The sequence below is a fragment of the Erpetoichthys calabaricus genome, chromosome 9 (genome assembly GCF_900747795.2).
Source record: "Erpetoichthys calabaricus chromosome 9, fErpCal1.3, whole genome shotgun sequence".
Taxonomy (NCBI): domain Eukaryota; kingdom Metazoa; phylum Chordata; class Cladistia; order Polypteriformes; family Polypteridae; genus Erpetoichthys; species Erpetoichthys calabaricus.
In genome coordinates, this window is record NC_041402.2 from 196845734 (window position 1) to 196858054 (window position 12321).

Sequence of the window (12321 nt, forward strand, 5' to 3'; positions counted from 1 at the left end):
TTTCCAACTCGCTATGTCCTAACTACAGGGTCACGGGGGTCTGCTGGAGCCAATCCCAGCCAACACAGGGCGCAAGGCAGGAAACAAGCCACCGCAGTGTTTGAGCCACTTGTTTGAAAATTACGGACATGGCGAGAACGTGAATGTTGTGATTAAAGTGAAAATTTCGGCTTAAATCTCCAAATGTCCACTTTGACCTCGTCGTTGACTTTCTCATTAAAGCAGCGCGTCGTAGACGTCATCCCAGCTGTTAATCGCTACGAGCTTCTTGGACTGACAGGACTTTGCCACACGGAGCACGTGACACGTGTGATATTCCTGTAGCTCTCTGCACATTTAGAATCCTCACATTTACACTTGATATCACTTTCAGGATGAAATGCGTTACAGTACGGATGTTACATTTTACAGATAAATCGTTAATTTCGTTTAAATAATGAACACTGTTAATAATGACACACATGAGGGTGGCACGGTGGCAGAGCGGTGGCACTGCTGTCTTGCAGGGAGTCACGTCGCTGGTATTCCTTGTTTTCCTGCTGGGTTTCCTTCCAAAGATGTGCAGATTTGGTGACACTAAAGTGACACCAGTGTGTATGCGAGTGCTTGTATGCACCTTGTGACGAGCTGATGCCCCGTCCAGGGATTGTTTCTGCTTCGTGCCCAACGCTTGCTGGATTCCCTGGATTGATGGATTTAAGTATTAAACATCCCTCCTTTTCAGAGACATTACGGTAAGGTGTCATCGGAATTTAGCGGGTGTTTCATGCAATTCACAACAGAGAAGCCAAACCCGCTCTCACCGTGATGACACCTGGCACTGCCACCTGCTGGATTCCTCCAGATTTACGTAAAGTCCGCGCGCAGCATAAACAGTACAGCGCTTGTGTAGCGGGAGAGTCCGCGGGCACGCGCATCACGTCACGTGACGGATCAACCCGGCTTTACAATTAGAGATACGGGAAAGGGGATGTGGAGCCAACTTAATGTCTACAGATAATTGAGAAGGTATCCGTCCCGCCTGTGGAGCTGTTAGTTGTCTTCTGCGTGCTATGCTGGCTGTGAGATGTTCTCTGGAGGTCACTGCTATACATTGGCATCCATTTAGGGAACACTGAGACACATAAGAGCTCGTTGAAATCTTCCTGCTTTTTATAGGGACCCCCACAGAACACACGTCTTTAACTTAAACCCCCACAACACTCGACCTTCTCTTTGCTCCTCTTTGTTTTCCATCCTGTGATCTTTGACATTCGGCTTTTATTAAATTGTTATCTTAATTGGATGAATTGGTTTGTGGGGCGGGACGCCCTAGGGGGGCGCGAAGTAACAAAAAGGGGGGTGCGAAGATGTGCAAAAAAGAAAAGAAGAATCGAAAATATGAAAAATCCATCTATTGAAACCAAAACAAATGAATTTAAATACATTCTGATAGAGAATCGGAGTTAGATAAATGTGCATAAAAGTTATAGTTATAATAAAATATACATCTATGATATATCATTAATTATAACAGAACAAATTGGTATTAGTGGGCTCCTTTCAAAAAACGTTAGGGGGGGGGGGGGCGATTAAAACTGTAATGAAAACGCGGGTCACAAATACTTAAAGGTTGAGAAACGCTGAGTTTCAGGGTTTTTTCTGTCCGATGCCCCCTCGCTCCACAACTCCTCTAATAATAAGACAATAATATCAATAAGGGGGCATTATAGTAAATCTTCATTTTGGAAGCCTTTTTCAGTTATGTGCCAATGATTATGGGTCCAATGCCGATAATTTGAATATTATGTTAATCCTATAATGAGACCAATGCGTTAGGAGTGGCCCTGCGCCTAAGGGGGCTCCGCGTTTGAGGTCCGTGTGTCCCGCTCGAGCGGATTTGTCAAGTTAGACTCCCCAGTATATAAATATCTTCTTCTATAATACGCTACCGTGGCTGTCCAGGATTTTAAATCACCTGTAGCTCACCTATTGACTTGAAATTTGGTACACATATACTACGTGAAGTCTACTATTCACTTTCAGGTGATGATTTTATTACTCTTTTTATTTTTATTTTATTTTATTGTAGAATCAACTCTCAGGAGCGCAGCAAGGCGGCCGTGTGGCGCATGCGTACAGGCGCTGCTCTTATTCCCTACCACCTTCGCTAATCGTTCTTGAGGCAGATCGAAGACTTAAGTGCCAGATTAAGTGAAAGGTTAAAGAAATCGTATTAAGTAATAAAAACACAAAAACTAACAATCAGTTTTAACGCGAAAAGAGAAGCAGCGGGCCGCTAGGGTGAAGTAAAGAAGAGCCGCTCAGGAAACAGCAAGTGCATCAAACTCTGAGCAGACGAATGCTAAACGTACAGAGGAAGAGGATGAAGACTAGGAATGTCAAGTCAAGTGGATTCACTGCGCGTTATCTATATATTCGAGATGTTTCTAAAAGGGACCCCTTTAAAATCCCTCTTCAAGGTCAAATTCCCTACATGTACGTCTTTGAAGACATCCCATACTCCACCTTCATTGCCCGAAGAGAGTCGCCAGTATAATCCCCTCCTAAAGTAGGAACAGCCCATTAGTCACTGGGTTGGTTTCTCCGGTTTATAAAAAAGACACCGCAGATCCCGATTAGACGACGATGAGGTCATCAACGACTTTTACAATCGGAAGGCAAGAAAAGTGCCAACCGGTAAGAGATTTCACGAGGACACCTCTCCGTTAATGTCTTCCTCTCGAAACACTGACATGTCTGGATATGAAGGTACAGAAACACGATAACTGGCTGACATGACATCAACTGTGGTGCTTAGAGGCACAAACACGGAAAGGAAAGGAAAAAGGAAAAAACTTCAAACACCTTTCTGTACTTTTACCTGCATGGCGTCCTGGACGTCCGCCTGTCGGGTTAGAGGAGCGACAGTGCCCTCTAGTGTCACACTTGTAACTAGAGATAATGCAAAGGAAAGTCCCATTTTATTTGTAGGCCATAAAGTCGTCCGAATCTGAATGCACCGTCTGACAGGACATCCTCGGGAGTTATGACTGCGACATCCTTATTATCTTGTTATCTTGCTACAATCGGGCTGAATGCCGTAAGGACAGACTGCGGTGTCTCTGACCGTCCCTGTTATTATCAAGTCCATCGAGTCCGCGCCGCGCTAACAGCGTGTGACGTCAGCGGCCCCGCCCACCCGTAGCCCGCCTCTTTTCCATTTCGTGTATTCAGGTTGACTTTATTTCTTTATTTCTTTATTTCTTTATTTCTTTTATGATTTTTGTGCTAAGGGGGACATTTTGGTTTCACTTGAGTAGAATCTGCAACAGCAGCCAAACTGGAAACAGCTTTAGACGAATATAATCATCAAATTGAGAAGAAAGCTGCAGGGACATTGAGTTTATTCATTTGAAACTTTATTTTGACTGTTAAAAGCACGGACTTGATTGAAATGACCGTCTGTGTCAGCGCTAGCAATATTCTAATAAGGGCCCCCCAATGAGACACATCTGAGGCCTCGTCACACATTGTTCATGGGACCCCTAAGCTTGGACGGGCTGACTATTTATTAGTTAAATTATTAGTTAGTTGAATTATTAGTTGAATTATTAGTTAAGCTCCTGCCTGTGTTGTCTGGATTGGCTCCAGCAGACCCCCGTGACCCTGTAGTTAGCAGGTTGGATAATCGATGGATGGATTATTAATTCAGCAGTCCAATCTTCACAGGTGAGAACAACCATAAGTGATATGACAGTTTGAATTTGTTACTCACCCTCACCTGTTCTGTTTCTCTTCTGGGCACTCAGATGTGCCACTTGGTGCCCCTGCCCACCTACCTGCCTAAAGTAAAGTCATCTCTGATGGAGGATCACAGGAATCGTCAGGTAGAGGGGTCCTGTCATCGGATTGGCTGGACCGGCGCTGACTCAGCTGTGGAATGACCAATAGGGGGAGGCGGCTTGACGGCCGAGGTCTCCAGGACTCGTATTATGGGATGTCATCTCCTGTTATATTCTGCTCTGTACCTGTCATATTTCTATTCTTTCTTCTTCATCTTCTTCTTTCCTGGGGGTCCCAATGATCACCCCAAGTCCTCTCCTGTCCCTCAAACTCGTCTGCCTGTCCGCTAAACGTTTGTTTGATGAAATGAAACCCGCGCTGTGATTGGCCAGTCTGTCACAGCTTGGCAGATGTGGCGACTTTAACGCGTAGTAACGAGACATTCTGAGACCCTCGACGTTCTTACTGACATACTCCTATTATGTCCTCAGGTCTGCCTGTCCGGACAGTCAGGTGGCTCAGCACATCGTCATAATCAGCTCATGGTCATCTGCAGTGGGAAGGAGGGGGACAACGAGGACAAGCCACTTCTGTCACAGCACTGGGCAGATACTTTATAGTACTGGTCACACAACAGACCTGTCATTGTCACTTATGGTTGGGTGTCACCATCAGCTCACTGCTTACGTTCTCTCCACACTGGGTGCCAAGTTTGTATTAAGAGCTCCAATGCCGCCTTGTAGAGGCTCATGTGTCATACCCAGGAGGTCAGGTCCTGCCATGGCATGGCTGCCAGTGAGGTGCCACCAGGATTTCAACAGATGTCTTTCCCAAATCATTGTGTAGTAGGGTGTCTTTGCCAGGCCAGTGCCACTACCAGGTGCCAGCTGGATGTGTCCACTTTAAGTCTTTAGAGAAGCAGCCAGCGAGGAAACCAAAGAAGCTCCAGTGACCACCGTGGGCAATGTGGCAGCCAGACATTTGCCATCCTGAGCTTTCCATGCCAACTGCCCTCAGCAGACTTCAGTGTTTCCATGGCAGGAGTGTGCCAGGCACACACTTGAAGCTCACCTCACTAAAGATACCATTTACTGCCTGAGTGGGCATTGAAGACATGACATCAATCTTGGCATTGATGCCATCTGGGATCTGACAGGCCAGAAAACTTCAACATCTGAGAGCAGAGCAAACTTGGTCACAGGGGTAATTGTTCATGTTACCTGGCAGAGAAGTGGCACTGGTGAGCGCCCCCCATGATATTCTGTCAGTGCCACTCCAGAGCAGGATGAGGACTGATAGAAGTGACCCAGGAGTCCCAACGTGGGCATCTTGCCATCTCTGGTCCTCTGAAGTCGCCCACCAGCCAGCCAGCCAGCAGTACCCTCACGTGACACTCATCAGCTCTGTAGTGCCCAGGTTCAAGGCAGGCCAGCCACTTCAAAAGAATTCAGGGCATCACGATTGTGCCAGGCAGGAGTGTGAGAAGGTGGCAAATGACTGCTCCCATGTGCCAGTGCTGACCTGCCATGTTGGTCTGGATGCAGACATGACAAGCACCAGGTGAGCAGTGGGCAGAGATGGCAGTGGAGTAGCGCAGGACTGTTGATAACTTGGGTTATTTTATTGATGTGTTTGCTTTCTTTCTTTTTTTATTCCTTTGTTTGTTAGGGGATGGGCGGGGGGGGTCCATGCAGTCCATCAGGAACCCTGAGATGTGGAAAAAATCAATCAATCAGTCAATCAATCAATCAATCAGTCAATCAATCAGTCAGTCAGTCAGTCAGTCAGTCAGTCAATCAATCAATCAGTCAATCAATCAATCAATCAATCAGTCAATCAATCAATCAGTCAATCAATCAATCAGTCAGTCAGTCAGTCAGTCCATCGACGCACCCCCACTCTGTCCTGCCCGCTCTCTTGTGTCTCCCCGACTTGTTGCCCACGTGCCACTCATCAGGAGGATCAACTTTAAGTTTAAACAGGTGGGCTGACTTTGTGCGTTTAGTTTAAGGGGCTTTGACTCGAACCTAAAGCGGAGGTCTTTGTGCAGTTGTGCCAGGGGGTCACTGGTGGCCGTCACAGGTACTGTAGGTGGGAGTAAAGCATATCCACAAACACACGATAACAGAGTACCCATTGGGGTGTCGTCGGTGCCAGAGATGGTTTAAGGGGTCGTCGCAGGGCACGCTGAAGGTGGCCGTCTCTCGAGGTGACATTTCAGTGACATGTTGACTCAGTGTTTAGCAGGCTGAAGGAGGCATGACAGCACAGGACGTACACCTGGTGTAGAACGTGTCACCATGATGGGGACATTCAGGTTCTTATTGTCACACCAGCCCTGGTGTCGTTATTTGAATGATCAAAGAGATGACAAGCGGTGACACGTCACAACTGTAGTGGCCGCTGAGTGAGTCTCCTTTTGTGTGCGCATGTCTGGCGTTGAAATGGTAAAAACACAACGTAGACGCGGACGGGAAATGAAGACGACATGCAACTGCTCTGTGCCCCCCGCGCTGGCATGTGCTGACCAATCAGAGGATGATGGAAGGGCTATGTAATAAGCACGAATCACTCAGAGTGCCAATGCCAGCGTAAGTTGGCGTTCCCAGAATTCTCTGCTTTCAGAGGTAGAAATGGAGACCACCATCTGCATTTGGAAATGAAAACTGGGGGGTTACAATGTGAACGTGAATGCATGAGGATCAGAGGCCATCGTAGGTACAGTCTGTGGGGCACTGCCTGGTAAGGTGGGTGTTAGAGGGGCAAAGTGAGATGGGAGGTTGTGGGCTAAGAGAGATGAGAGTGAGCCGAGAGATGACAGCCCCTGTTTCCGTGTGTGCCATGTCTCTGCTATCCAACAGATGGCGCATCACAAACTGCTTTTACGAGCCTCAAAATATCAAATGGCATAAAAGAGATGCGCCATCTGTTGGAATGACACCTGCAGTGCATTTTATTACTGTACCCACTGCAAACATTGATGCCGAAGCCTACACTGCTTCCTCAGACTTGAACTCATCTTAGGCGGGTGGCACACCTGGCACATGTGTTTCATATGTTCTGAAGTTCTTATGAATCAGAAGGTCCAGATCCAAACCAAGGACCCCATCTGGTGGTGGGAGGCTGTGAACGTCAGTAGTAAAGTTTGGCTTCAGCCCCAGCAATTCCAACATGTCTTCCTGTCTTTCATCAATGAGAGAAGTGCTGATGTCTTCCAAAGGTGGGACTGGCCCCATGATGCCCAGCACAGGCACTGCCCACCTTTAGTGGAACACAGGAATGGTGGGAGCCCACTGCAGCGACCAGCTGGAGAAATCTGTAGGGTGGCTTTGTGGATGCGAGCCTGCAGACGTCTGCCTGGTCACTTGTTTGAGGACACTGTCACTGGCCAGGCCAGTCTTGTAGGGGGACGTCACTGGGCTTTCAAAAGAAGTCAACAGCTGCCCACCAGATTGGAGAAATCAATTTAGGAAGTAAACAAACTGAATCTTTAGTGTGTCGTGTGTGGCAAAGGAGCGCTGCGTGACAAGGACACAAAACGTGCACTTTACTAAATTTGACTTGAAATCTTTGTTGTTTAGTTTAGGAGTGTGGCACTAAACTGGCATTGCACTTGACAGACACATGTGAGATGTGACAATGACACCCTCACCCGCAGGATGTTCTTCAGAGGGTCGGATAAGAGATGGAGATGCCGCAGAGCACTTAGGGAATTCTGGGATGTGAAAAGGAGTCTCGTCATTCATGAGGACGCACAGCTAGTGCTGAGATAAACTAACCAGTGGGTTAGAAAATGGGAAACGGGGGGCTCTGCACTCAACGTGTCTGTCAGCGCCAGCTAAGAGTAAGTGAAGTGGCAGTGCCCGGGCCACGGGCACCTATCAGCTGTCTGACTTCAGCTGATGTGAGATCTCACAGAAAGTGGTCATCACAGCACCCTAATAACGACGGCATGTTCAGAGACGTCACCACAGCCAGAGTGGCAGAGAGGGCACAACAACTCAGTCAGACGGCACTGTCCACAATGGCACAGGATTTGAACCCAAATTTATTTATTGAGTGCCATCAGAGCAAAGTGACCAGCAGTGGCCAATTATCAAGTCAAATGAGTGCAGGAAGAAGATGGCAGTGAAGATTGAAGTCATCCTCAGGGCACCTCGCCCGCGGGCACAGGCTCCGCCTCATTCAGCACACACGTGCGGGTGATGGCCTCCATCACAGCGTATGGGTCACAGTTGGCAGCGGGACGGCGGTCCTCAAAGTAGCCACAGCCATCTTGACCGACCTGGTGGGGGATGCGGATGCTGGCGCTACGGTTGTTGATGCCAGCAGAGAACTCGTGGATGCTGGAGGTCTCGTGGGAGCCAGTCAGGCGGCGGGAGTTGTCGGCGCCCCCTTTAGGGTCGTACATGCGGATGTGATATGAGTGTCGCTTGCTCAGCTTCTCGATGGCCTCCTCGATATGCCTGGAAACGAAAGGAACAAATTGCCTGCCTTGAGTGATGTGCCATCTCCTTGGCACAGCCCACCCTGCCACAAGGACGGCTCACTTACTGAAGTCCCCCCTGGTTACGCATCGCCTCCGTGCTGAAGTTGGTGTGACACCCTGCTCCATACCAGTTACCCGTCATCGGCTTGGGGTCAAGCGTGGCCACCACCCCGAAGTCTTCACAGACACGGTGCAGAAGGAAGCGCGCCATCCACAGGTGATCGCCCATGGCAATGCCCTCGCCGGGCCCCACCTGGAACTCCCACTGAAAGGAGACAGTTTTTATAGCGCCTTTCATGGGCAAACTCCCATTTACTGACATCATAAACTGGGACCAGCAGAGGGCGCAATGACCTAGTGCCCACCCACACATACCTGAGAGGGCATGGCCTCCGTATTGATGCCAGCAATCTTCACCCCAGCATACAGACAGGCCTTGTAGTGGCACTCAGCGATGTCTCGGCCGTAGACTTTGTTGGTGCCCACGCTGCAGCTGTAGGAACCTGCAGGAGAGGGCAACAGTGAGAATAGGCAGTGCCAGCGGAGGACCAGACACCTATCTAATATTAAGAGGTGGCACAGCTCACCCTTAGGTTCAGGGTAGCCATTCTTTGGCCAACCAAAGGGGTGCTTATCAATGCCCAGCAGCAAGTATTCCTGCTCCATGCCAAACCAAGGGTGGCTGTGCCCAGCCTGCTCCATCACCTGATGGCAACTGCTGCGCAGGTTGGTCTCTGGAAGATCAAAAGCTGGGATTAGTTTGGCAATTAGGGTGTGGGGGGGGCACACACTCACACACACCCACACTTGAGTTACCTGTTGGCTCGCGGTTGTGCCTGAGCACCTCGCACAGCACCAGCTTGTTGCGGTCCAACGTGAAGGGGTCCTTGAACAGGCACACGGGCACCAGGTACATGTCGCTGTTGGAGCCGTCCGACCAGAAGACACTCGAGCCAAAGAAATTCCACTCGGGAACATCTGAGAGCAAATCATCTCAGTCAGAATGTGAGATTTGTGCCCAACTCATGCTACCCGAGCACCACTTACCTTCGATGCCCTTGGGCTCTGACTCCAGGGTCCTTGTCTTGCAGTGCAGGCCTTCTCCGGTGCCATCGATCCAAATGTAGGTGACCTGCACCTTATCTCCCTGTGGTAGGCGCATGTACTTGTCCCGCACGGTCTTACTGAGGTCAGAGTTGGCAGACATGGCACTTAACATGCTGATGGTGGAACTAGAAGGACAAAGATAACAGATTAAGAATTGGCAGTGCCAAAGCATGTCTATACTGACAGGTCATGGGCACAACACAGGGCATCACTGGCACAAAGCAGTTAAATCCCAGTTCTGATACAACATGCACACTTGTGAAATGCCAGCTTGTACAGATGTCTGGCCAACCAAATGATGCTCATACTGGGCAAGTGTGCCACGTGATGGACTGGCATCCCATCCAAAGCTGATGCCAGTCCTACAGGACAAACTAGGGGCGTTAAGAAGAGTTTAGAAAATGAAAGCTGACAGTGGAGATCACAGCCGCCCACCTTTGTTATCCTCAAGAATCAGAAAAGCACACGTGCACCTTAGGCGGGCATCAGGATGCGGGGGTCTTCTGTCCAACCCAGCAGACCCGGCTTCCATCCACCATGAAGTGGCTCTTTAAACCCTGAACTGGCCATCAGTACCCGTCCAACTACACACCGCGGGTCCAAACCATAAACTCCCAAAGCAAAGATGGTCTGTTAACCCCTTGTGGTCTGCTCGCCTTTTCGGTTCTCCACTCCGACCCCATGTGATCTCAGACTTGAAGCGGCGGGACTCGCTGGCCGGTGCGGTTGTTCATGTGGTCGATCCCGGGTTTGGGTTTGATTTTACTTTTTACTTATTTACTTATCCATCCATCTATCGATTATCCAACCCAGATTATCCTAACTACAGGGTCCCGGGAGTCTGCTGGAGCCAATCCCAGCCCACCGCAGGGCACAAGGCAGGAAACAAACCCCAGACAGGGCGCCAGCCCACCACAGGGCACACACACACACACACACACACTAGGGACAATTTAGAATCACCAATCCACCTGACCTGCATGTCTTTGGACTATGAGCGGAAACCAGAGCACCCGGAGGAAGACACGGGGAGAACATGCAAACTCCACGTGGGGAACCCAGGTCTCCTAACTGCGAGGCAGCAGCACTACCCACTGCGCCACTGTGCTGCCCTTTATTTATTTCTGCCCTCGCGTGCCGCTGAATTTCGGAGCTCAAATTACCGGCAGTCCGTCAGTCCTGCAGCTGTCCTGGCGCTCGGCCACCACACTCTTTAAAGTCGCCTTCTGGTCTCTGACTTGTTTGTTTGCTCCGCCCTTTTCGCCAACATGCCACGCAAGGTGCCCTCTAGTTTGGGTGCGTGCCACCTGTGAGCTTCAGGTCAAATCTCGCTAATCGCCTGTTTGAACGCCACTGAATGGTTGACCCTTAGGGACCTCGTTTATGGAACACAACCCACTATCACAAAGAAAAAAAAAAAGAGAGTCTGCGAAACGACTCAAAGTTTGTGCTTCCCACCTGGCAAAGGTGGGCTCAGTAGCGGAGATTTTTAAGGGGGCGTTCCTTATGCAAATATAAAAGCATTATGTAAATTTAGAATTCTGTGCCACTCAATGAAGTGAGATTGACAGCTGAAACAGATCAATAGACAGAAAAGAAAGGCGCTATATGATACACACGGTAGATAGATCTTTAAGGATCGATTGTTTGAGCTACTATATAAGTTGTTGAAATGCAGTCTGAAGATGGACCAGCATGGCCGCTGGCACTGATGAGGGTGCGAGATGTGGAAAGGTCAGTGGGTCATCTGTACACGTTCTCTGTGTGAAGATCTCAAAGTGTCCGCATTGGTAGAATTGTCCATAAGTCCAGACCAAGGAGGTCTGAGGAGGTCTGTGAGGGTCTGAGGAGTTCTGTGAAGGTCTGTGAGGGTCTGAGGAGGTTTGTGAATGTCTGTGAGGTCTGTGAGGGTCTGTGAAGGTCTGTGAGGGTCTGAGGAGGTCTGTGAGGGTCTGAGCAGGTCTGAGGAGGAGGTCTGTGAAGGTCTGTGAGGGTCTGAGGAGGTCTGTGAGGGTCTGAGGAGGTCTGTGAAGGTCTGTGAGGTCTGTGAGGGTCTGTGAGGTCTGTGAGGGTCTGAGGAGGTCTGTGAGGGTCTAAGGAGGTCTATGAGGGTCTGTGAAGGTCTGTGAGGATCTGAGGAGGTCTGTGAGGGTCTGAGGAGGTCTGTGAAGGTCTATGAGGATCTGAGGAGGTCTGTGAGGGTCTGAGGAGGTCTGTTAGGGTCTGTGAAGGTCTGTGAGGGTCTGAGGAGGTCTGTGAGGGTCTGTGAAGGTCTGTGATGGTCTGAGGAGGTCTGTGAGGGTCCTTCAAGGTGATTTCACGCAGTACATGAGAGCTTCTCTGCCTTGACTGGCGTCCTCCTTTGGCTCCTCATTTGAAGCTCCTGCCAGATGACTGCACTGCTGCTGACCTGATGATGGTGAGTCCTGAGTGGAGCGCAGAGCAGGTATACAGAGAAGATGAAGAACAGGACTTGTCCTCCATTGTAAATTCCAAGATGTTGCTGTGCCGCCCAGTAGTAAACGTGACTGTGCCGGACCCCCTTCTGCTTCAGAGACCCCTGTAGATTGTGCGGCCATTTCAGACTCCACTCCAGAGTCGAATTCCTCAAAGAGCGAGACACTCGTGGTGAATGAATGCTGTCCAGCAGCTCAGGAGACCGTGCGTTTGGCCAGTTCTCCCTGCAGAGCTGAGATGGAGGTTGGACCACCCGTTGACATCGTGATGATTGTACCCACTGAAGGTCCCAAGTTGTACTCGCGGTGGCCTTTCACAGATGTCTGACCACTTTGATGTTGTTTTGTGCTGCTGTTGCGTTCATCCCGAGACGTTCTGCGACTTCTGCAGTTCCTGATATGTCGGTGGGCAACTCAGTCCTGGAAATGCCTTCACGATTAGCCTTGGCTTACATGGACACCCCCGGGACTTACCCAAGTGACCTCCACTTGTCACTCGTGTCA

At 49.6% G+C, this 12321-nt stretch overlaps 2 protein-coding genes and 1 long non-coding RNA gene across 3 annotated transcripts in view; 1 reads left to right on the forward strand and 2 right to left on the reverse strand.

Annotated features, from left to right (window-relative positions):
• The window catches only part of LOC114642616 (glutamine synthetase-like), a 31938-nt gene that overhangs the window by 15982 nt on the left and 3635 nt on the right, over positions 1-12321 (reverse strand).
• Positions 1-12321, forward strand: part of LOC127529075 (uncharacterized) — a 66069-nt gene that overhangs the window by 15815 nt on the left and 37933 nt on the right. Inside the window, exon 2 of the long non-coding RNA XR_007935742.1 lies at positions 8118-8182. This is a non-coding gene — a long non-coding RNA (uncharacterized LOC127529075). The remainder of the gene's footprint in view (positions 1-8117; positions 8183-12321) is intronic.
• LOC114642612 (glutamine synthetase-like) lies at positions 7804-9480 on the reverse strand. The gene is made up of 6 exons (XM_028791476.2): positions 9302-9480; positions 9071-9232; positions 8842-8988; positions 8630-8757; positions 8320-8519; positions 7804-8231 (listed from the first exon to the last, which is right to left on the reverse strand). The coding sequence occupies exons 1-6, from the start codon at positions 9471-9473 to the stop codon at positions 7913-7915; spliced, it is 1128 nt and encodes a 375-aa protein (XP_028647309.2). The 5' UTR covers positions 9474-9480; the 3' UTR covers positions 7804-7912.

Bases quoted from the DNA above. Each gene is read 5' to 3' on its own strand.
- LOC114642612 (XM_028791476.2), bottom strand. From the start codon at position 9,473: ATGTTAAGTGCCATGTCTGCCAACTCTGACCTCAGTAAGACCGTGCGG. The intron at 9,233-9,301 runs GTAAGTGGTGCT...ATTTGCTCTCAG, and splicing joins AGAGCCCAAGGGCATCGAAG to ATGTTCCCGAGTGGAATTTC. The intron at 8,232-8,319 runs GTAAGTGAGCCG...TTTCGTTTCCAG, and splicing joins CGTAACCAGGGGGGACTTCA to GCATATCGAGGAGGCCATCG.